General features: G+C 35.9%; 1 protein-coding gene across 3 annotated transcripts in view; it reads right to left on the bottom strand.

Annotated features, from left to right (window-relative positions):
• RIMKLB (ribosomal modification protein rimK like family member B) overlaps positions 1-24,914 on the bottom strand; it is an 83,354-nt gene that overhangs the window by 1,424 nt on the left and 57,016 nt on the right. Inside the window, exons 5-8 of one of the 3 annotated variants that reach the window (XR_005559565.1) lie at positions 22,218-22,304; positions 10,799-11,002; positions 7,664-7,809; positions 1,195-5,095 (exon numbers count right to left, since the gene is read on the bottom strand). Coding sequence is in view for 2 of the 3 variants with exons in the window: in XM_039366669.1 (XP_039222603.1) it covers positions 7,346-7,809; positions 10,799-11,002; positions 22,218-22,304 (755 nt within the window). In the remaining variant the exon portion in view is untranslated. Of the gene's footprint in view, positions 1-272; positions 7,810-10,798; positions 11,003-22,217; positions 22,305-24,914 lie in introns of those variants that run through there. The other 2 variants (XM_039366670.1, XM_039366669.1) reach the window with 2 other exon arrangements.

The following is a 24,914-nucleotide window of genomic DNA, read 5'->3' as shown; positions in this document are numbered from 1 at the left end:
TCTTTCTGGATCTTGAGCCTATCTTCTGGGGTGTTGGCTATTCCTGCCAGCTTAGTGTTGTCTGCAAATTTGATGAGTTCACCTTCTATTCCCTCATCTAAATCTTTTATGAAGATATTGTAGAGTAATGTGCCTAAGACATTTAAAGAGTAGGAAACGGCTACTTAAATGCTACTAATGTAGCTTTTAATACAATATTGAATAATGCAAACCACTTATATTCCTTTGTGATTTTTTCTTTTCTTTCTTTCTTTTCTTTCTCTTTCCTTCACTCCCTTCCTTCCTCTTTCCTTTACATTCCTCTTTTGCATATGATAAAATCCTTGAGATAACTTTGTCAAATTGCATACCACATTCACATATATGGCACCACAAATAAATTGCTCCTCCTAGGACAACTTTCCTAGAAATGAAAGTACTACATAGATTCTTACAATTATCACAGTAATTCACCTGTGAGGAAATTATTGTTATTGTCACAGAAAGTTCTTCAAATTATAAGATACTGAATGATTTACACTGTGCTTAATACACAACTCTGAGATTAAGCATGATATGCCTCTTACACTATTAACAACAGCTAAAAGAAATTTTCTGATTCACAATTTTGCAGTGCTACAACTAATTTCTAATAAGCTTCAAAAATTGGGAGGTTCAAAGCATGATTTTGAAAAGACTAATAAAGAAAATATTAGAGCCAAAGGAAATTAATTTTGATCTTTTTAGAGCACACATTTTTGTTTGTGATTTATTTAGATGCTGAAATTTTCTTCTTAATGAATTCTATTCCTAGTTTTCTGTTTCACACAGCATATTTCCTCTGGGCAAATAGTCTTATGGAGATAAGTGTTCCTAAGAAATTGCTTCATTCTCATCCTATTCACGCTGTAAACATATTTCCCATCCTTAGTGACAATTTCATTTCTATGCGCATGAATAGAATCATCAATGCAGGATAGAAGAAAGTGATAATTCATCTCCAACATCACTTTTGTATAGTTAACATAAGGATGTAGTTGTTAAAGGAAAAAAGTTGAGAATAATGGCTTACAATTCTTTTTAAGGAAGTGATAAAGAAATCAAGAGAAATACCTAAATTTGCCAGCTCCCTTAGTCAGTATTCCAGATTAAACAGAAATGTGGATTTAACATATCCGTTATGGTGAATAAGAACTGATCAAGGGTCAGACTCACCATGCAGAGTAACAAGTCAAGGAAGCTGTCTCTCATCTTTGCACGTTACATCAGCTAATATTTTGGAATCCATCTCTCCCCACATGGCAGCATTCTCTGTTCTCGGGTGCCATCTGTATAAGCTCCTTCTTCTGCTGCCACCTACCAGTTTTATTATTCTGTTGCAGCACAAGGGCATATAGAAGAAGTTCTTGTTCAGCTCACAGAAAAATCATACAATGGGGATCCTTTAAAGGCATGAAGTTCACTACAACCTTTCTTCCCATACCTCCCATCTCCTTTAGAAAAATATTGGACAGAAGACCAAGATAATAAATTTTGGAAGATATCCTTACAGATGGAGCTATTACATGGCAGATTAAAAATACAAATGCTACCAGATGCTTCTGTTATGTTACCATCACATTTCAACACAAACGATTTTCTGTTGCATTAAGCATACCTAGTTATTATTTTCCTCTTTCATAGTACCCTATTTCTTTTTTCAAGTATATTTCTAACCAAACTCTACAATTCACAAACTTAATTCACATAGAACATTAAAAAGTAAAATAGCATTTCCTGAAAGCTGGAACTCTGGGCAGTGTCAAATATCTGCCTCATTGGATTGCCCTTTTAGTGCAAGCAAAGTGAAAATTTAATTTTGTTGAACAGCATACACAGGCTCCTATTATTTTGATATCACTTTTCCTCTTCTCCACCAATTCAGCAACCGCTAATTTGCATGGGCTTTGACAATGATAAGGAACAATTTACAATTCTCTTGTTTAGCTTTTTCAAGTAGGAAAGTAGGATTCAGATTGTGTCAAAAAGCCTAAAAATTGGCAAGAGAAGGACAAAAAAGTCTGTTCAACAGCCAATTTTAATCTAGTATTTCTCCCTTTTGCAATGCCTCTGGGTCAAAAATAAAAAGGGAAGACAATTTGATAAGAGTTTTGCAGAGTAGCCATTTTTTGTTCCAAATAAATTTGCAAAAAAGTTAGCTATGTCAGGGAGAGATTAAGTATTTGTGAAAAATAGAAGCTAGAGAAATAGTAGTGTAACAGTATCTATCAAATCTTCCACATAAAAATACTACTTTTCATCTATTTTAATCTATTTTAGCTGAATATATTGGCTCTTTTAAATTTCAAAGCATATATCTATAAAATTAAACTGACAAAAGAAAACATTTTTCTTGTAATAAGACGTGTGAGCTCACATGCAAAATCATTTGGGGGAGTGTTCATCTGAAACATTTTATTCTTTCATATTAGCAATTATTTCTTCCACTGGTTATGTCATTGCTGTTGTATGTTTATGCAGAAATTTGGATATTAAATCAAATATAAAATATTAAGAAGTTATTCAGATTGTTATTATTACCAATAAATAGCAGTATACTGAGCAACCCATATGGAAAATTCCAGAAATAAAACCTCTGACTTTTCACAAGTACACAATGCCTCCATCCAAGCCCTGCTATAAGAAATAGAAAATTATATAAACTTTTTACTCCTATTTTCGTACCTGTTAATTGATGCTGATTAGTTTTGTGCTGACTGTGCCCCTGGAAAGAATCAAAGCCCTGTAAAACTTAAGCCAAGAATGTATATTGGGGGAAGGGGCAGCAAGAAGAGATAGATACATGGGAAGATCGAGATGGCAGAATCTGAGGAGTTACATCCCATCCCATCCCTTCTTTCTGTCACTGTACACTGCTTAAATTTGTCTTGCTATGATCCTACTTGAACACATGGATCACAACAAGCTTTAAAGTTTAATTCTGCTAAATATATACAAAATGAAAAACAAGAAAAGAAATACCATTTGCTTCAAAACAATTAATCTTTTACATATTATATTATGTAATCATATTATGATTGAGGGAGAGAAGAAAGAAAAGTAGCGTTAGCTAATATGGGATGATCAAGAGCTGAAAGTTACCTGCCAAGGGGTCGGTATTGGATGCCACCAGGCTTCTGCGTTTATTGTTTTACCACAGGGGGGGGAAGTTTAGGGAGGAACATTCTCAAGGATTTTCACAAGCGCTCTCTCTCTCTCTCTCTCTCTCTCTTGTCACCAGAAAGGGGAGAAGGGAAGTTTTTCTCTGGATTGTTTGACTTTTTTGGCTCCTGAAAAGTTTTGCAAAGAACAGTAAGAAAGTGTGAATTGTTAGAACTTTCAGAAAAAAAGAATATGTATTACACAGTGGTTCCTTAAGTGTTACAAATTCCCACCCCAAAACATCAAGTTATTGACAATGCATTAAACAAATAAAAGACATTCAACTGAAAACTGTAACTTGAGGAATACAGAAATTTCCAACGATGGCCCAAGCCACCATCAGAACATCCCAAAATTCACCCTCCAATATCAATACACTCAAATATATATTAAAAAAAGAAAAAGAAAGCAAAAAGATAACCTTTTGTCATAAATTCTATAATATTTTACAAATTCCTAGAACAGTGAAAAATTAAAAATGAAAGAGACAGTAGCAGCAGAGGTTACCTGTCTGAGCACCTACAATTCCATAGAGAGAACAGGAGTGGGTCGTGAGTCTCACACCAGCCAAATAGCTCATAAACCTTCTCAAAAAGAGTGAGCCATGAGAAAGAATTGTACATGTTGATACATCTTACATAGTTTAAACCCTTATACATTTAACCAACTTGAGCTCTGCTTTTATTAAATGGGAAGATGTGAAGTTTAAAATAGTATTCATCAAGTCTCATACATGTCCAATGCAGCACTTCTAAAACTGTCTTTTTATTTTTTTTCCAAACTTCACAGGTTCAAAGCATTTTTCTTGACATATCTTCTATGATAAATTGCTGAACAAAGTCAATGTTGTTTGATCCGACAAGTTGAAAGTTTGGTGGAACACAACAACAACAAAAGTAGTCCACAAATATGCTGTCCTCCCAACATCTGTTATTAATGCTCTACCAAAGTGTTCCAGAATGAAAGTTTTATCAACAATATAAAATCTGAGAAGATACAAAGCTACAAATACAACCTGTAATTCTATACAGTAAAAAAAGTATAAACATAGCATCTGTAAAATAAAAGCACAAACAAAACACACAGTACACCATCGAACTCCATCATTACCATCCAACCCCCAAATCTGGTTCCATTTGAGTGCTATATGTAATCACTGACTGTGCTGAAATTCACTACAGCTTCTATTTTCCCAGTTGTTCAATTCTGTTTTCCTAGTTGTTAATTTCAAATTATGATAAGTAATGTTGGTACTCTTAATATACTTGTCAATATTTTTTTTCCTGGGAAGTGTGATGTGTAGCAGTACTCTCTACAGAACTTAAACCCTAGTTATTAGAAACTCAATTCATTTTCTTTACCAATAGTAATATTTTTAAAACTTCTTCTACAACATTTTTTTTAAAGTTACATTACGTAAGGAGGGAATGTATCAACCCATTTTTTTCAAGCATAGAATTTCTTAAGTGATTTTAACATGCAATGCTAGGTTCTATTTCAACAATGTGTGAGACTTTTCTTTAACCAAACGTTATTCAGTCTCTTTTCCATCTTTCCAATATAACCACAACACACACATGGCCATCACATGGCAAACAGATAAACCAAAATATAAAATCCCTTAATGTGCTCATTGTGTACGATTCAGAACAAATTTTATGTGACATTCCATTGCATTTATAGTGGTGTAAATTGGGTCTATATACTTTGAAAAAGTTTCATGTGGAAAACATTTGTCACAAACTGTTTTCCTCAAACAGTGGAGAAACTCAGATAACCCAAATCAGAAGTATCAGAGTTGTCAAGCTTCTTCTGGAGTCAACTTTGTTTCTTGTGAATGTTGCAACATTTTTCTGCCAGTTAAGGTTAATTCTTTGCTCATGTTTCTGAAAGATGTGCAATCCTTTAAAGAATCCTGTATTTTAGAAGGCACACATCTAGTTAACAAAGGGGTGAAAGGCGACAAAGCAAAAGGAAAGAAAGCTACTTGGAGGTTTTCTTTTTCTTTGTTTTTTTTTAAATGGAAACTTTTGTATTTTTCTTCAACCTACACACTCTAAAATATTGCTTTTGCTTCTTCAGCTAATGCCAACAATCATCCTTCTATTTTGCTTTTAACAATAACATTTAATTCTACAAAAATATCATTATTGCATTTTAAAAAACTGTACAAATAGGCATGATCAACCTTCATGAAAGCAGCCTAACACTTTTCTATTTATTCTTAGTGTCTCTGTAAAGTGTTCACAAGTGGTGTTTAATACCCAAGTGAAAGTTAAGACAGCTGAGTGGTGAAGTTGGCCAGTGGAATGAAGCTCAGAGCTCTGGAGGGTAAATTGCTATTCTGAAGCACTGAGACAAAACCACCCTGCACACAGAAGCTGCCCACCCTCCAAAACCCTTTCATAAGCCAACTTGCTGTTACAAACATTATACTGTGTCGTGTTGTGGATGGCTATTTTTAAAGTAACAGAATTTTATTTACATTTTTCTATAATTTTAATACGGTATAAACTCCAAAGTAAATAAATGAGTGAGAAATGGGTGAGGAGGAGGAAAATGAGGCCATTAAAACAGACCAAAAGCTGTTGTTTTGGTTCTTTTACCAAATTTAATAAGAAAATGCACAGCCAGAAGTATCAGGGATGGACTGGGAGAGGAGATCATCAGGCATTCTGGAAAAAAGACTGACGAACTGGACAGACAAAAATTATTGACAAAAACAAAGCAAAATACAGACACATACAAAGGGGACTGAGATCCACACACTGGTGGTGTTAAATCATATTCCCATTCTGGCTGGGCCTTACTGGCAAAGTGTTTCCCAAAACCAAAACCAAAACCTTCTTGTTTCTTTCAGCATTTATCCTTGGTAAATCAGGCCACTTTAGATTTTAATGCCTTCTATAAAGGAAAGCTACTATCAATAATAGTGATGCATTAAATTTACAAAATATAGTTTTGAAATTTGCAACCATTTCAACCCTCCTCCACACCCCTCCCATATTTTCTAGGTATCAGATTTTTTTGTATAAGTTTGTTACTATTAGTGGTGATGTTGAGTAGTACAGGTATTTTTCAAATTGGGCCCCTGTTAAAGATATAGGCATGGAGAAAGAAGTGTTGGACGAGCATGTATTAAAAATGAAACAGTAACACAGTATATATCTTGCAAAAAGGACTAAAACACTAACAAATACAAGTCAATGCACATTTGTTTTAAACTAGTGTTATTCTTTTTCATATTGGATTAAACATTATTTTGTACACCAAAAGTTAACAGTGCTGTTTATCTCAGTTCTTGTGCAAAAGAAAACATGCCACTTCTGCCAATAGCCCAAACTGAATTTTACACAGTTTCTCCCTTTCCTGACCTGAAGCTAGGTTTTAAGATTATTTTTAAAATCCAGATACATAGTAATTTTTTTCTCCCAAGGAAAGTGAATTTGGTTTTAAATCTAAGCATGCGGACATCTGTTAATACAGAAATGGCAGAAGTTGCAGGTTTATTTCAAAAGCTCGTGTTGAACTAATCAAAGTTGCACCCTGTAAAACTGCTTAAAGTCTGGAATTTCATAGGCCATTGTGGACTGTTTGTCAGGATACAATTTTACAGATCTTATTGATAATAGAAATGCTGATATTTAGAACCTTTGAACGAAATAAAAAAATGGCTGTTCTAATTTCTCTCCACTCCTATAGGACATAAAGCAAATGGCATATAATAACAAGAATGAGCTCCAATGAGGTGAGGGGATGGTTGGCAAAGTATTAATTCATGGGTGCTTTTGTAGCATCAACCTTTCCAGTTGCAAATATCATAAATCAAGATGAAACATTTTCATATGAGTTCAAAGATCATAATGGCATCCCTATCAAAAACAGAAGTTTTATCGAGTTTTTTTCTCCCATTTCCCAATGCAGACTTTAAACAGAATATTATCAAATGAAAAATAGTTGTTAAAAATAACAACTAAACATATGTTCTGTAAGATTAATAGGTAACAAAAGCAGCATTCATAGAACATGCATGTTTTGATTCTGATTCCCCAAGTTAAAACCCTCACCTCACCTCCATAAGCTGCTTCCAATAAACAGTACTACAAGTTGGTTGTATTTTAAAAAAATTTACAAGAAAGTTGGTCATAGTTATTTACATGTGGCATTACTCCACTAGGAGCTTAATCTCATTGGCTATTAGCTGGTTCATATTGAATATCCCCCCCGGCAGCTTGGTGAGCAACTCTCTCTCTGTGGTTTCAGGGTCGCTGTCGACAGAGCTGGAGCTAGCACTCATATTGTCGACAGTGGCACTAGCTGGAGGTCCCAGCTCTGGCTCGCTAGTCTCGCTAGCTGTGGATACCACAGAGAGCAAGGACATGCGTCGTGTCAAGCGACCGGGAGGAAGCAGTGAAGCGGCATAGTCCGCTATGATACCAGCTACATCTAGATTGCAAGCCTTGTCAAAGGCAATGAAACCTACATTTGCATTGGCCTCACAGACGCAGAACGAGCCATCATCCTTCATAAGGAGGTCGATGCCACAGATATCCATCCCCAAGATGTTAGAAACTTGGACCGCCAGTTGTTTCCCTTGTTCACTGAGCGAGCACATCATACCTATACCACCTGGTAACAGAAAGCTAAATCAGGGTACAATAGTATTCCAATTCAAATTCTCAATCAATAAACCTACATGAGCTACAGAGAGTGTTGTGAGATCTTAATGCTTATTATAGTATTGATGCTAACTTTTAAGAAATTTTGTGAGGATTTTCCATTTTAAATAAAAAAGGAATCTAATTGCTAGTGTTAAAACTAAATGTGTTCTAGAAAAACTCTGATGACCAATAGAGGCTGATGTATCTTCTTTATTTATCTACATCTTATTTTTAGTCATACCATTTATTTAAGTAATTCACAATTATACAGTTAGGCTTACCTGTGTTTGACAGTGCATTTGCTCCCCACTCTCATCTCAGAGATGAAATAAAGATAAGATAAATAATCTTTATTGTCATTTTTTTTACTGTGGGCACAACGGCACACATCAAAAATGAAATTTAGCTTAAGTTAAATTATAAAATACCTATTTGGGGAATTCCTGGACAAGCAATTCAGGGAGTTTCTAAGGGGGTGAAGTTTGATAATATTTCGTATAAAGAGTTACTTATTTGGTCAGGTACTGACTGGCAACTAAAGTCTTCAGATGTGCTAAGGCAAGAAAATATTTTACAATCATGGTTTCAATATTTGCAAATAGTGGAGAGATGGACTTTAGATAAGAAAGTGGGAATTACTTTAGTAGATGAAAATTTGGTAACTCAGATTAAGGATGAGAAACATGCCCACATTAAAAGAATTTATAATGAGTTAATAAAATTGGATTCGGAAACAGAGTTGGTAAAAGATTGTATGATTAAATGGGCCCAGAACATTCAGGAACCGATTTCATTGGACTTATGGAAGGTAATTTGAATTAGAAATGTTAAATTTACGCAAGCTCAAAATTTGAGGGAAAATTTTTATAAAATGTTTTATAGATGGCATCTGGATCCTAAAAAGTTGTCTTGTATGTACCCGAATGTGCAACCTAAATGTTGGAGATGCGGTTGCTTGGATGCAACCTATTTTCATGTTTGGTGGACTTGTAAAAATATTAAAGCCTTCTGGATTATGATTTGGTGGAACATTCAAAAGGTTTTTAAAAGGAAGATTAAGTTTACTCCCCAGTTATTTCTTTGGGGTATTTTTGTGGATTTTGATGTTAAAGAAACTATTTTAATGTTGAATTTAATAAGAGCAGCAAGGTTATTGGTGGGTCAATATTGGAAGAAGGATACTCTGCCTTCTTTAGAAGAATGGGTACTTAAGGTTTCTAACTTAGCAGAAATGGCTAAAATTTCTGCTTATTTAAAGGACCATTCACAAGAGAGATATTTCAATGTATGGAGAAGATGGATAGAATATTTTCAGAAGAAATATGGAACTAGTTTCATTTATTTTATGAGTAATGAATTTGTTTAAACTTATGATGTTAAAGTTTGAAGAGAATTAAGGGTTAGTATGATTTTGGTTTTTGTATAATTAGTAAACTTAATTAGATTATGTTTAGTATATTTGTATGACCCTGTACTTAGCTCTGGGAAGTCAGGGGGGGAGGGGGAAGGATGGGTTGGAATTTTAGTAGTTCAGATAAGTAGAAATAGTTTTTATTGTATATATATTGAGATTTCAATTTGGAGAGAGGAATTGCTCGGGCATTTCCCCCAGACCGCATCCGGAGTGAGAGGATAGAAGAAAGTGAGAAGTAAGTAGGAAGGTGGAGAGGAGATGAGGGAGGAAGAGAAAGAAGAGGGAAAGAGGCAAGTTGGTTAGGGGTGGATGTGGTTTGGGGGGAAATGGGTGAGCAATACCGAAAATGGTGTGTATTAATTTGTTTTTTTTTCTTATCTGAAGTATTTTTAAGATTGTATTGTATTGCAAAATTGAAAATAAAATTTTTTTATAAAAAAATTAAAAATGAAACTTAGCTGCCTGCTCCCAAAGTGAAACACATACATGACACACACCTAAACATACTATATACAACATCTATATAGACCCAGACCCCTACATATACATAACACATAAATATTAAAGACTATTCATCTTGAATATATAACGGAAGGACTGAATGAAATAAAATAAGAATATAAAACATCAAAACCAATGGAACAGTATTAACTTTGGAAACAAGGCCCACAAAGAGAAGAATTGATCCAGAATATGGGTCATTTCAGAGTGCCAATTTCCAGATAGAAGAAATGACTAACTATTACTAGTCCAATGGTAGTGTGACACTCCCAGATACTAAGGCACTACCCACACAAACCAATATATAAAAAAAACAGTTTTTAAAATTAAAAATAGCAGAAGTATCATGAGATTTCAGTATGCTTACACAAAAGCTCATGATTGGGGCAGAGAAAGTTAAAATTTTTGTAAGATTTTGAGGTGAGATTGATTTAATATTGTGAAATGTTGGTATTAAAAAAGGTTCTGGTGGTTACACCATGTGAAATTGCATAATGTTGCCTCAGCATATAAAGTGGCCTATCTACTCCTGCTACTTCTCAACTGTAGTAAATAATGGGGAGAATGATCCAAAAAGAAACTGCAGAGATAATATAAATGTAAAGGCAATCTATACAAATACAAATATTATACAGCAATTATTTAATTTAGTGGACTTTAAACTTAATGGATAAATGGCTGCTAGTTCTGAGTTTTGGTCAACTTTCAGGACTGCGTCTCAAATAACAGAGACAAATGTGTTGTTTGACGAGACAGTTCATATAATAACCCATGGTTCTCATCAGAGGCGTTTGATGTTATTAGTTTTCCTATGTAGAAGCATGTTTTAGAACTTGAAAAATTCAAATTGCTATTTACTATATATGCACACTTAGGGTTAGATAGTGATTTCCCTTTTAGTCCATTAAATCAAAGTTTATTGTATTTGTTTCTTTCAAAGTAATCTTTACATTTAAGATAGCACTCTATAAAAATGTATGCCTTAAATTAGAATTTAAAAATTCAACATATATAGTAAATTCAAACACATTTTCTTTCTTACCAAGTGAGCAATTGCTCTGCATTCTACCATCTGTTGAGCAACGCAGCATAGTGCCCACGACACGGCCTCCTACCACGATGACACGAACATCTTTGCCATGAGACTCCTGGACATATTTTTGGAATAGATAAGGGGCTTCATGACGAATTAGATGGCTCAGGTCTGCCAGATGGTGTTTGTCTCTGGCTAGAAACACAGCTTTTCCTGCATCAAAAGAACACAGGAGATGAAAACTAGTCAATGATTTTCCTGCCTGAATTTTAAAGAGCTGGAAAGGCAGTGTGTCTATACTTTCTCAACTTCTGTACTGAAAACATTATCCTGGCAACACTGGTGAATGAATATCAATAAAAATGGCAAAGCACTTATACATTTAGTGCTACTAAAACAGCAAAATTTGGAAAATATTACCTTGAAGTACACTCACAATTTCCAGGGCTTATTCCAGTTCTCACTCCCTCAGTACAGATCTCTCAGTATCCTTCAATCTTGGCCTGTACCATTCCGTGCTATTCTAGTAGAACTAGGTTGCAAGAGTGTTTTGCAACAGGTTTGGGATTTTCTAGACACATAAAACAGAGGGCTGCACCAATCACAGTCTAAAGAAGGCAGAGATTCCAAGGTGCTGTTCATGATTAATTGACGAATTAAAGCAAACCAGTCCCAATTAAATTGCAATTGCCAATTAAAATAATTAGTATAGCAATGAAATACAAAACTTATTTAAAATTCTTTCCAAATTAAAGTTCACATTAAATACATTGATTCAAATGTTAAATTTACTGATAAATATCCTTTAGTTGCATACAACTATATTTAGGATATCATTAATAAATAAAACATATTTCATGCTATCTTATGGAGGATTTTATAAATAATCAATCTTTTTTTCAGCAACTAATATGAAAGATGATGATTCTATTTAAAATTTCTTCATTGGGGAATCTGATTTACTGATTTATCTATTCAAATGTACTTAAGTCTTGGGTGGTAAGCCTATCATAGATTACAAAGCATATTCTAACATAAACAACTAAACTAAATAATTATTAGCAATGAGAGAACACAAAACAAAATCCAGAAAGTGAAATCTACAAATAAGCCTAGGTTCCAATGCTTAGATGAAGCTCTAAGCAAAATAACAACAAATACACATTATTTACAAAAATAGGTAAACTGCATATACTTCTGCTTTCATTCTCTAATAAAGGAGTTTAAAAAGTAATTCAGAGTAACATGAATAAACTAATGCCGATTCATAATGTTGTTATATAAATCAATGCTGCAACCATACCTGGAATATTGTGTGCAGTTCTGGTTGCTACACTTATATAAATGATATTATGTAGCTGGAGAAGGTTCAGAAAAAGGCAACTAAAATGATCAAGGAGTTGGAAAAGCTTCCCTACGGGGAAGGATTACAACCCATGGAGCTTTTTTTGGCTAAAATAGTGAATGAGAATGGATAGGATTGAGGTGTACGAAATTATACATGAGAGAAGGTAAAGCTGTTCTCCTTCCCCAAAATACTAAACCAGAGGTCACTCCGTGAAATTGAATACTGAAAGAATCAGAACAGAATTTTTTTTATACAACATGTAGTTAAACTTTGGAAAATGCTTACTGCACTGACTAAAACTTTTCTTCAAAAAGGGCTGGATCTATTCCTATGACTCCTGAGGGGCACATGACATGGATTTGTAATTTGTTAACTAACAATGTTACTTTGTATTTTAATTTGACTTATTTTCTCTCTTTTAAAATAATGTTCATTTATTGAGAGTAGTAGAGAAAATGAATTTCGGGGATAAATTTTTGTATGCTCTTAAGGCTATATATCAACAACAATCTGCACAAATTATAATTAATGGGGGATTAACAGAAGCATTTAACATTGAAAAGGGTACTAGACAGGGATGTCCTTTACCCCCATTGTTATTTGTTTTAACAATGGAGATTTTACTTATTAAAATTCGAGAATCACCTAGAATAAAGGGAATAAAAATAAATTAGAATGATTATAAGTTGAGAGCTTTTGCTGATGATTTGGTTGTGACATTATCTCAACCGACAGATTCGGTTAGGGATCTGGTTGAAATTTTAACTCAGTATGGGAAGGTCTCTGGTTTCAAGGTACCGTATTGTCCGGCGTATAAGATGACTTTCTAAGACACAAAAACCTTCTTAAAAGTTGGGGGTCGTCTTATACGCCGAGTCGTCTTATACGCCGGAAAATACGGGTATTCTATTTTATTCCTTTACACATGTGGTTTGGTATATTACTCATCAAGTTTTCTCTCCCCCACCCTCACTCAAAAAGAGTCCTTGATTGGTAGAGTGGCAGTAGGGAGAGCAATTAAACTCTAAGCTGTTTGTTTCAGCAATCCGTCCCCGCGGCTCACCTCTAGCAGGGGCTCACCTCTAGCAGGCGTGTGGTTTGCAGCTGCTTTTTGCTAACTTGAAGTCACAGGCTGGTAAATGCCTGTGGGTCTCAATCTGTCTCCTCGCTGCTTCGCACTTTCCAAGCTGGAAATCAGGGTGGGGGGGAAGGATTGGAGGGAGAGGGAAGAGGGAAAGGAGGCGTGTGTGTGTGTGTGTGTGTGTGCGCACGCTTCTCCTCGCTGCTTTCTGAGCTGGGAAGGATTGGAGGGAGAGGGAAGAGGGAAAGGAGGCCACGCGCACACACACACACGCTTTGCATTTTCCGAGCTGGAAATCGGGGTGGGAAGGAAGGATTGGAGGGAGAAAGGAGGCGTGCGTGCGTGCGTGTGTGTGTGTGCGCGCGCGCACACACACACACACTTCTCCTCGCTGCTTTGCACTTTCTGAGCTGGAAATCAGGGTGGGGGGGAAGGATTGGAGGGAGAGGGAAGAGGGAAAGGAGGGTGTGTGTGTGTGTGTGTGCGCGCACACTTCTCCTCGCTGCTTTCTGAGCTGGGAAGGATTGGAAGGAGAGGGAAGAGGGAAAGGAGGCATGTGTGTGTGTGCACGCGCGCGCATGTGGGATGGAAGACCAAGAGGAGGAGATCCAGTCTCCGGAGATCCCGGTGCGCAGCCCGGGGGAGTCGCATGCATGCCACACGCACGCACACACATGCTCAGCACTGGCATAAAAGGGCGCCTGCGGAGGAGAGAATACTGTACTCATTTGGGCTTACAGGTGGCCAATGAGAACTCAGAAAACTTCGCTCCCTTTCCTCCCTCCCTCTCCCCTTCTTCAGCGAAAGGGTGTATTAGCATGTCCATTTTTTCCCTAGGGCATATAAGAGGACAGGGAGGGCTGGGCAGGCAGGGAGAGCTGACCCACCCAATCCAACCAGGCTTTGTATACAACAACAAGCCAATCACCGGTAAGGTACATCGCTTGCCAGTGATAAGGTATATCGCTTGCCATGATTGGCTGGTTGTTGTATACTGGGTACGTACCGGTACAGTACAGCACCAGTATCTGTACCAGTTCATACAGTAGAGCACCAGTACATACAGTACTGTATACAAATGTCCAACAGTCAAGATGCCATCGTGGCTCCACCAGCAAGAAGAAGGAAATATGAAGCCAGTTTCAAACTTAAAGTTGTAAACTTTGCCATGGAACATAATAACTGCGCTGCTGCAAGACAATATGGAGTAACAGAAAAGATGGTTCAGGACTGGAAAGCAAATGAAAAAGCGTTAAAGAGTATGGCAAGGGGTAAGTGTGCATTAAGAAGAGGCACCCCACATTGGCCAGAACTTGAAAAACATGTAGCAGACATGGTGAATGAGCATCGCCAAAATGGTTATGTAGTGACACGAAATAAAATATGTGTGTCTGCACTTCAGTGGGCCAAATCTAACCCAGATCACAGCAACAGATTTAAGGCCACTGTATCTTGGTGTACTAGATTCTTGAAAAGGCATAATATGGTACTGAGGCAAAAGACAAAAATGGCACACAAATTACCTGCAGATCTTGATAGCAAAGTAATTAGTTTCCATCGATACGTAATACAACAGCGCATTAAACATGGCTATGCATTAAGTAGTATTGGAAATATGGATGAAACTCCAATGAATTTTGATATGGTTGGAAATAAAACTGTCCATCAAAAAGGTGAAAAAACAATTTTAATTAAAACAACAGGACATGAGAAGTCCAGTTTTACAGTGGTACTAGGATGCACAGCTGATGGTGCCAAACTGAGACCAATGATTATTTTTAAAAGAAAAACAATGCCGAAACTCAAGTTCCCTGTTGGTTGTTTTGTACATGTGAATGAAAAAGGCTGGATGGATGAAGAAGGGGTAAAGCTATGGCTTGATAATGTATGGAGCAGGCGACCAGGTGGACTTCTTCAAAAACGTAGTCTACTGGTGTGGGATATGTTCAGGGCTCATTTAACTCCCAGCACCAAGCAAAGGCTTGCAAGAATAAACACAGATGCGGCAGTTATTCCTGCAGGATTGACATCGTTGGTACAGCCACTGGATGTGTGCCTAAACAAGCCATTTAAAGATCGCATTCGAGAACAGTGGAATGAATGGATGGTTAGCGGCGAAAAGTCATTCAGAAAAGGAGGAAACATGCGTGCTCCACAGTTGGATGTTTTGTGCAAGTTTGTCATAAAAGCCTGGAAAGATATTGATGCAGAAACAGTAATCAAGTCTTTCAAGAAGTGTGGCATATCAAATTCATTAGATGGTATGGAGGATGACTACTTGTGGCAAGATGAAGAGGAAGCTGAAGCTGAGACCACACCATCTGATACGGAATTCGATCCATATGATGACTGCCTTACAAATGTACCACAAGATGTCATTGATATTTTTATGATATCAGATGATGAACAGGATGATTTTGAAGGCTTTTAAAGGGAAACTGTCACGCAAGCAAAACCTGTAAAAATAGCTTGCAGTTATGATGGGCGTTGCTGACTCGCCAGGGACTTGCCCGGCACTTGCTCTTTCTATTGTTTTTTATCTTCCTCCTATCATCATCAGTTCAGTTTGGTTGACAGCTTAGAAAACAAACAGCATGGCAGCTCCCATGGTTTTATTGTCTTATCCTTCCTTTCAGCTTTAGAGTGAATTAGGAAAAGTTTAATCCACTTGCACTGTTTTATGTTTATATGTTTGATGACAGCCTTATGTTTATAAATGACAGTTTTTCTGCTAAGTACCTGCATGTCATAAGCATTTGAATTAAAATTACCATATTGAAATCAAATCTGATGTTTTTTAATTTTTATTTGGTGTGCGTTGGAAGAGGGGTAGTCTTATACGGTGAGTATAGCCCAAACTCTATATTTTAACTGGAAAAGTTGGGGGTCGTCTTATACGCCCAGTCGTCTTATACGCCGGAAAATACGGTAAATAATAATAAGACTAAAATACTATTGAAAAATATGTCGATGAAGGAAAAGGATATCTTGGCTAAATTAATAGGTTTTGAAATAGTGAGGAAGGTTAAATATTTAGGGGTATATATTACAGCTTCTAATGTTAAATTGTATAAAAATAATTATGAGACATTATGAGTTAAAGTGCAAAAGGATTTAAATGATTGGAAAAAATTACAGATGTCTTTGTTGGGGAGAATCTCAGCAGTTAAAATGAATTTTCTTCCAAAGTTTCTTTTCTTGTTTCAAATGATACCTATTTTGAAAAAAGATGTTAATTTGGAGGAATGGCAGAAGGGGATTAATAAGTTTATTTGGGCAGGGAAAAAACCAAGAGTTAAGTTTAAGATTATACAAGATGCACAGGAAAGAGGAAGACTTAAGGCGCCTAATTGTATTATGATGCAGTGGCTTTAACGCTGATTAGTGATTGGCTCAATTTAACAAATAAAAATATCCTTTCTCTTGAGGGATGGGATTTATTATATGGATGGCATGCATATTTAATTTATGAGAAAAAAATAGATCAGGTTTTTAAATCCCATATTTTGAGAAGTGCTTTGTTGCATTTCTGGAAGAAGTATTATTATAGGTTAAATTATAAGATTCCAATTTGGGGGATTCCTGGACATGCGATAGAGGGAATATCTAGGGGAGTGAATTTGGATAGGATTTCTTATAAGGAATTACTTAGTTTGGTAGGGAAGGATTGGCAACTAAAGTCTTTAATTGAGCTGAAACAAGAAAATATTGTACACTCTTGGTTTCAGTATAATTAATTGTTAGTTAGGTGGAGTTTAGATCAAAAGGTTGGTATTACTTTAGAGGATGTGAATTTGGTAAAACAGATTAAAGATCAAACTCGAGCCCATATAAAGAGAATTTATAATGTTTTAATAGAATTGGATTCTGAAACGGAGTTTGTTAAAGATTGTATGGTTAAATGGGCTCAAAATATTCAAGAGCTGATTTTATTGGATACATGGGAGACAATTTGGGTTAGAAATGTAAAATTTACCCAAGGCCAAAATTTAAGAAAAATTTTTTATAAAATGTTTTATAGATGGCATTTGGATCCCCAAAAGTTGTCCCGCATGTATCCTAATTTACAGCCCAAATGTTGGAGATGCGGAAGTTTAGATGCAATCTATTTTCATATTTGGTGGACTTGTAGAGATATAAAAGCTTTTTGGATTAAGATTTGGTGGAATATTTCAAAAGATTTTTAAGAGAAAAATAAAGTTTACTCTGCAATTATTTTTGTTGGGTATTATGGTTGATTTTGATGTTAAAAAAATTAATTTGATACTGAATCTTACAACAACTGCAAGATTATTGGTGGGGCAATATTGGAAGAAAAAAACTATGGAAGAATGGATACTTAAAGTGTCTAATTTAGCAGAAATGGCGAAAATCTCCACCTGTTTGAAGGACCATTTACAAGAAAAATATATTTTGGTCTGGAGAAGATGGATTGATTATATTCAAAAGAAATATGAGACTGAATAGTATTATCTTGCTTATAAGTAGATTTTAGATTAATATTAATAGTTTAATATGGTCGAATTTATATTATTTTAGTGTTATGGTTTAATTATATTATTATTTTTGTTTTTAATTAGTTAACATTTGTTTTGAAAAGGAGTTAAAGTATGTTATAGATTGATTGATTGATAGTATAGTCAGGTAATGTTTGTTAGATCATGATTGCTTATTTATTACCCTGTAATAAGCTCTGGAAAGTGGGGGAGGGGGGAAGGGGTGGGAGGGGTTTGGGTTATATTGTATTAAATTTGTAAAACTTTTAATTAAAAAAAATGATGTTCAGGCTCATTACAGACTGAAATGTAGGAAACTTTTTATTCTATTGCTGTATGGACTGATTGATAGTTTTTAACATTCCTAAACTGAAAGGATAAACTATCTGAGATAAGATGGGTGTCTGGTTGTCTCTTCATGAACTCCAAACAACTGTCAGACTTCTTTTTAATGAATATGTGTGATATTATGAGATGCAAATATGAAACATGTTTGACTACATGTAAATGATTTCCTGTGCAAAGAGGAGGTTACTTTTATCATGTCCAATCAACTTTCCTCTTGCATTTTATTTGCGGTGTCAACTATAAAAAGGAAAGTAAGAGATTCGCCCTTTTCATAGGGAGATCCCACTTTACCAGGTTACCCTAATAAATTGCTCTTAAATGATTTTCCCATTCTGTTGTTTATTGGGAAATGTAAACTGAGGCAGAACCTAGGGCCAGATTTGGCTATCACTCCTTTGAAGGCTAGTTGCTGAAGATTATTAGGCTTTCTTGTACAACTGACTGGGCACTGTGAGAAAATTGCTGGATTAGATGGGGTTTGATCTGGTAGGGCACTGATTATATTTTTATGTTCCACTATGGATGACCATATTGCAGAGACATCATCAATTACTGCTATAGGTTAGACCTACTGTTGTAGCTAATATAGCAATTTATTCAATTACTGGTGGGTTTAGAATTTTCTTTTCTTGTTCTATGCAAAATTTTGACTCCCCATATAGAAGTACTACAGGGAATCTGTAGTTTTCTATAATTCTACATTCTACTGAGCTGCGGTGATACAATAATATTTTTCTTTCCTTTTAGTGCCTGCGTTTTCCTTTTCAAAAAGTGCTTTTAGCAGACTTGGATGAAGCTGAAATACTCTCAACTCCCTATCTGGGAATCTCTAGAACGGGGGTGTTAAACTGCTGGCCCATGGGCCGGAAGCGTCATGATGAAACGGTGCCAACCCCATTGCCCGGCAATGGGAAAAAAGTCGCGATACGTCGTGACACATCACGTGATGTTGTGAGATTGACACCCCTGCTCTAGGATGTAACTGTTAAGGATTAATGCTGACTCATTCATGATGTTTCATGGGTTAGTGGTGTTGTTGCTTCTGTTAGGGTGTTCTTTGGTGAGACAGCGCAGTCCACCTTAATTTATATAACCCAGAGACAGATAAGAGAACAAAATCATACAAGAGGTCCACAATTGATATTTTAGAATTGTATGTTATTTTTTTATTTAGCTATTATTGCATTATGTATAACTTAAATTTCAAAATGTTCATATTACCTATTTTTTTTATGAAAAAGAATGGTTTCCCAAATGTAGTAATTTCATTTTGAAGTCATCATCAAAAACAACATTATATGTGAAACTGTACTGAATAACATCAGGCACTTAAACAAGAACAGAGTTAAATTGAAGCCTCCTTCTGTAGACTTCTGCAATACCTGCAATATAATCATCTTACATTGTTCTTCCAAGAGTTCTCACTTTACTTATGCTATTCTCTTCAACTATTCTATTTAAAATAGAACCTTCTAACTTGTTTGGGGGGAAAAAACCAAATGTAACTTCAAATTAACTTAAAGTAATTCTAATTTTACAAGATTGGATAGATGAAACTCTATCAACAAGCTGTATGGAGACAAGAAATACCACTGAGGCTATAAGGCAGGGGTCCCCAACCCCTGAGCTGCAGCTCACTACCAGGCCATGGCTTATTCAAAACGGGGCCATGTGAGCGGCAGACCGGTGTCCACATGCACGCGCAGCTCAACTTGCTGAGCAGCAGGCTAGCAGGCACAGGCTTAATTCATACAAGCAGTGGGCCAGCATGCATGCGCATGCACATGTCTATGCGCTGGCCCATGGCTCGCTAAGTTGTGCATGCATGCGTATGCACACCAGCCCGCCACTTGTGCAGCCCAGTTGTCCTTTCCCACCCAGCCCTGCCATGAAGCCACAAAGATTGGGGACCGCTGCTGTCAAGAGTTACTTATGACTATAATGAAATAAATAACAAGTAGCATAATTGTTTTTCAAAAACTCACAGAGAGTGGAAGTATTATATATTAAATAATTATTTTCCTACAAGGAATATAGGCTTTATAATATTTTGCTGCATTTATCTAAACAGATGCAAATAATTAATCCTCAACAAAGTTTAATTAATGTAGGATAGACTTTAAATCCTCATGACAATCAAAATTTAAAAGGAAAGATTTTTACACTGTGACATTACCATATTAGCAGAGACATTCACAGTGGCTGTTTACTATAGTTGGTTGAATAGTCAGCCAGATGTTTAGACTAAATTTGATATTTTTATCCCCCTAACTAGTCCTTCCCAAAGATCTGGGATTGGCAGATGTTATTGTTTGATGATGTTAAAAGTATTGTTTGATGGTGATAGTGGCATCATGATGATGATAATGCAGAACTGAGACAGAATTGTGCCCGGCTTTTATCAGCAGAAACCTATTCTAACAGAAATATGACGGGATTCCACTACATTCCTGCAGTATTCAAATTATCTGAGGCCAAGCCAGTAGCACAACTTCTCTATGGTGCCAGGCAAGGCCCTTTCCCAACTTCGGACCACTAGAACTTGTTCAGTGCAAATTCCTAAGATCGGCCTTTCAAGCTCCAAAATGTGTCTCTAATACCACTCTAATACCACTTTCATGAGACAAGCCTCATGAAAGTGGAGGCTAGAATGTAGGCAACTTTAATCAACTACTGGCTTAGATTATTCTTTTTTTGTTTTGGCTTTGCCTCATTTACTACAGGAGTGATTTTCAGTCTATATGGAATTAAAATCTAAAATTTAGTGACAACTAAAATCTCATCATTGGGATCTTCTCCAGCATGGGATATGATCAGGCTGAAGTTCTCATTCAGCTGTATAACAGACATAGAGTACCAACTTGATCTAGCCAGGTTCTCAACTTTTTTCGCCAGTGAACCCAACAAGTTCTCTACCTCCCTTATGGCATACTTAACAAATCTTAAAATACCTGATCATCAAAGAGCTTTTACTTTAGCACAATGATACACCCTCCCCATAGTTATCCTTGAAAGCTGATACTGGAAGACCCCTTACCCAGAGAGACAATGCCCCTGTGACTCTAGACATATAGAAACAAAGGAACATATACTTCTCTAATTCCTATACTATATAGACACATTTGTTCTAGCCTCAACTCACCATTATTGTATGAATACCCAGGGAGCACAGGACAATTTTACACTTCCCTGCTGCTCTCAGATACCATCCCTGCTACAACATATAACAGTGCACAGGTTTTGCACAGCAGCACATAGCATACATTAGAAGATGACATCTGCCATAAGTCAGTTTTAATGAACACCTGATGATTATTATAGAGTGTTTTGTAATAGATTTAGTTTATATTTTAACATTAATGTATTGCTTTTTGTTTTTAGACTTTTTTAGATTTTTATTTTTATACTTTTTAGATTTTAATGTAATTGTTATTTTTATATTTTCTCTGTTTTTAAATTGTTTATATCTTATTCACCTTATGCTGTTCTTTGACCATGATATAGGTTGTTTGATTCCATCTGTTAATAAGTTCTGTTTTATTTTGGAGAAGAGCCATCTTACTAATTTTATAAAATGACATTTAACAATATATTACTAATACAGTAGGACAGAGTGAGGAGTTGAAAAATATCTCAGAAGGCAATTATAAACCATCTCAGTACTTTTCCACAAAAAACCCTACATGAATACGTCCATGAAGTTACCAACAGTTACATTCAACTCATGAGTAGTTTCATGAAGAATGCTTCACTTATTTATCTGCAGAAACAAACAGCCACAAAAGTTGCTCAAACTTGATGATTTAAATAAAAACACATTTAAATTGAACTATTGGGCCAAGATTATCAATGAATTGTGTTTTGTGGTAGTTGAAAGAAACAAAATTGTAAAATTGTTATTATTACAATAATTAAATATGCAATACAAGTGTAACTATATGACTTCTATAATTAGACAAAAATGTATCTAATGTTGATAAATGAATACAAATAAGTTAGGAAATGTAGATATATTCAATGAATTCTGAAAGCATGGGTTATTAATACCATTGCATTTATGATAAGATATTCTGGGCACTTTGTACTATTTTGCATCTAAAAATTTTGAACAAAACAACTCTCATTTAACAATTATATACAGACTCTCACACCCACCTCTATGACCTCGTGTGTTCTTCACAACCATGGGGAACTCCAACACTTCTGCTTCATCAATCATTTTGGCAAAGTTTTCATGACCTCCTAGAAAAAAAAATAACCAAAGCTGTAAAAAGGGATGCACACAAATGTGAACTTTGGATGTTTTCTTACAATGCAAAATTCTGTTATTCTAGACCACAGGTCGGCAACCTGTGGCTCCAGAGCCACATGCGGCTCTTTGAGCCTTCCCCCGTGGCTCCCAGCTTTGCTGAGAGAGACAGAGACAGAGAGAGGCAATTGCGCTTCCCTGCTTCTCTCTCTCTCTCTCTCTCTGTTTGTGTTTTTTTTTTTTGTGTTTGTGTGTATGTGTGAAAAAGAGAGTGCACTCACAGTGTTCTCCGAGGAGCTGAAAAGCTTACTGGGCGGAGCTCCTCCCTTTGCTGCATCTCTGCAGGAAGCAGGAAGCAGGAAGGGCAGGAGAGAGCTAGCTAGCCCAGCTAGGCTGACTCAGGAATTCTGGGAGTTGAAGTCCATGAGTCATAAAAGAGACGAGGTTGCCTACCCCTGAGCTTGTTGGACAACAGCTTCAAGCTTGCCAGGTGAGCAGCAGATGGGAGGGGGGGGGAGAAAGAGAGAGAAAGAGAGAGAGAGAGAGGGAGGGAGAGAGAGAGAGAGAAAGAAAGAGAACGGGGGAAGAGGAGTGGCAGACCAAGGGCAGATAGAGAGGGAGGGAGAGAGAGAGAGAGAGACAGAGAGAGAGAGAGACCCTTTTGACATCTAAAATGAAGATAACACTGCATATATCCTTTTTTACCTGTGTGTGTATGTGTATGTGTATGTATGTATGTATGTGTGTGTATACACACACACACACAACCTATAATAAAGGTAAAAAAGGATATATGCAGTGTTATCTTCATTTTAGATATCAAAAGGGTTTTGCGGCTCCCAGTGTTTTGTTTTTGGTGGGAAATGGGTCCAAGTGGCTCTTTAAGTGTTTTGGGTTGTCTACCCCTGTTCTAGACAGAAGAAAAATATATTACTCTCAAGTATTCCCAGGTTACTTTCTAATAATGTTCAAAAGTTTATATCATATCAGAGTTATAGAATTCTTCTAATTGTGTTTTGAATAAAAAATAATATCCTATAAATATAAAATTATCTTACATTATATTGGTACAAATTATAGCTTTTCTTTCTGGCATTTAAAATGTCTAAAAATAGAACTAAAATGAGTTCAGGACAGCTAGAAGATCTTTTCTGCATGGCATTGCATTATGCTAAAAGTTTTGATTTACTGCCATAGGCTTATACAGTAGGGCAATTTGCTAAGGGCCCAGTGACAGCCTCTGCATGCATTATCTTATCAGTTAACAATGGCATGCTATCTATAACCCTTATTTTGGGGTGAATAAGCTATATCGGCTATTGTACTACATTTTTCTCAAATTTGACAAGAGTGTAAGGATTGGTAAAAGAAATTTATAATGCTTAAAATCCTTTTGGACAATTTTACTGTTTTATTTATGAATATACGTGTATATGTATTTGTGTGTGGGTGTAATACATGTATTTTATACTGCTATTCCCAGTTTATATTATACAGATTGCTAATTTTAATTTCTACGTTTGTATATTGTATATATGCAGCCTAATATGGCCTTTTAGCATATTCTGATCTAATACTGACTTTAGTCATTTTTTTGTCTGTATGTACTTTTCTTAACTATCATAAAATTGTCAATTTAGTTTTAGATAATTTGAATATCTGAATACCAATTATTTTGAGCTGATTAATTACAACAATAAATGTTCTGGATCATGTAGATCTGTATGTTAGAATGTTTGGCATTTATTGGGTTAAGTGCTGTCTCCTTAAGAGATGGCTTATGGGTAATGTAGTTTTAGCTAGTTAGCTATCCCATGTTAACAAGTATGTAGGAGGAACCACTACAGTTCATTACAGGATATCCTGGCCATGCGCCAGTTTGGAATGCCTTTGTCTGAGATAAGCATGAGACCATTGGAAGACTCAGATGGTCTCATTCCACGTTAGAAGTTAGTGTGGAGAAAGTATTAATTTCTTACCTATAAGAATGAACAGATGTATAATATCCAGAAGCAATAACCATAACTGCAAGTATTTCTGACTAAAATGTCTGTTTTATAATCATTCTTATTGAATTTATTTGTATGATCTAGATTTACAAGGCATCTTAACTCTGGATCAGAACAGTAAGAAATTATACTTTTCTCTATATTAGCTTTAAAGAAAGTAAAGTGAATTAATAAGGCTAATCTTCCTTTAACTCTGCAAGAAGTCTCCATCTGTCTGCATTGCTAAAGTTTCATCTACCTGCTATCTTCGCTAAAAGTAAAAGTTATAAAGAGACTGCTTTGAAGAGAAAACCCTTGTCATTAGCAGATGAATTTCTGCTAGCAGCTAAAAGTAAAGGACTGCAAATATACTTGTTCTAAAATGCTACTGAATTTGTTTGCTAGCCAATGTTGCATGCAAAGACTGCTTTTATGAATCACAGAAACATTGGGTGCAGCCTGCTTCCCCAAAAACATTCCTTCCTATTGCATCTCATTGTAAGAATTTCTTGCATGTAAAGACTGTGTTTCTAAAGAATCAGAGGAGTGTTGGGCAGCTACCCCCCTTTTTTTGCCTGCAATTCAAACAGCTTGAAGCAAGACTGTTTCAAATGA

The sequence above is a fragment of the Crotalus tigris genome, unplaced genomic scaffold, assembly GCF_016545835.1.
Source record: "Crotalus tigris isolate CLP2741 ecotype Arizona unplaced genomic scaffold, ASM1654583v1 scf7180000020347.5012614909:4044961, whole genome shotgun sequence".
Lineage (NCBI taxonomy): Eukaryota > Metazoa > Chordata > Lepidosauria > Squamata > Viperidae > Crotalus > Crotalus tigris.
Note: the sequence above shows the minus strand (reverse complement) of the source record. Positions and strands in the feature narration are given on the sequence as shown.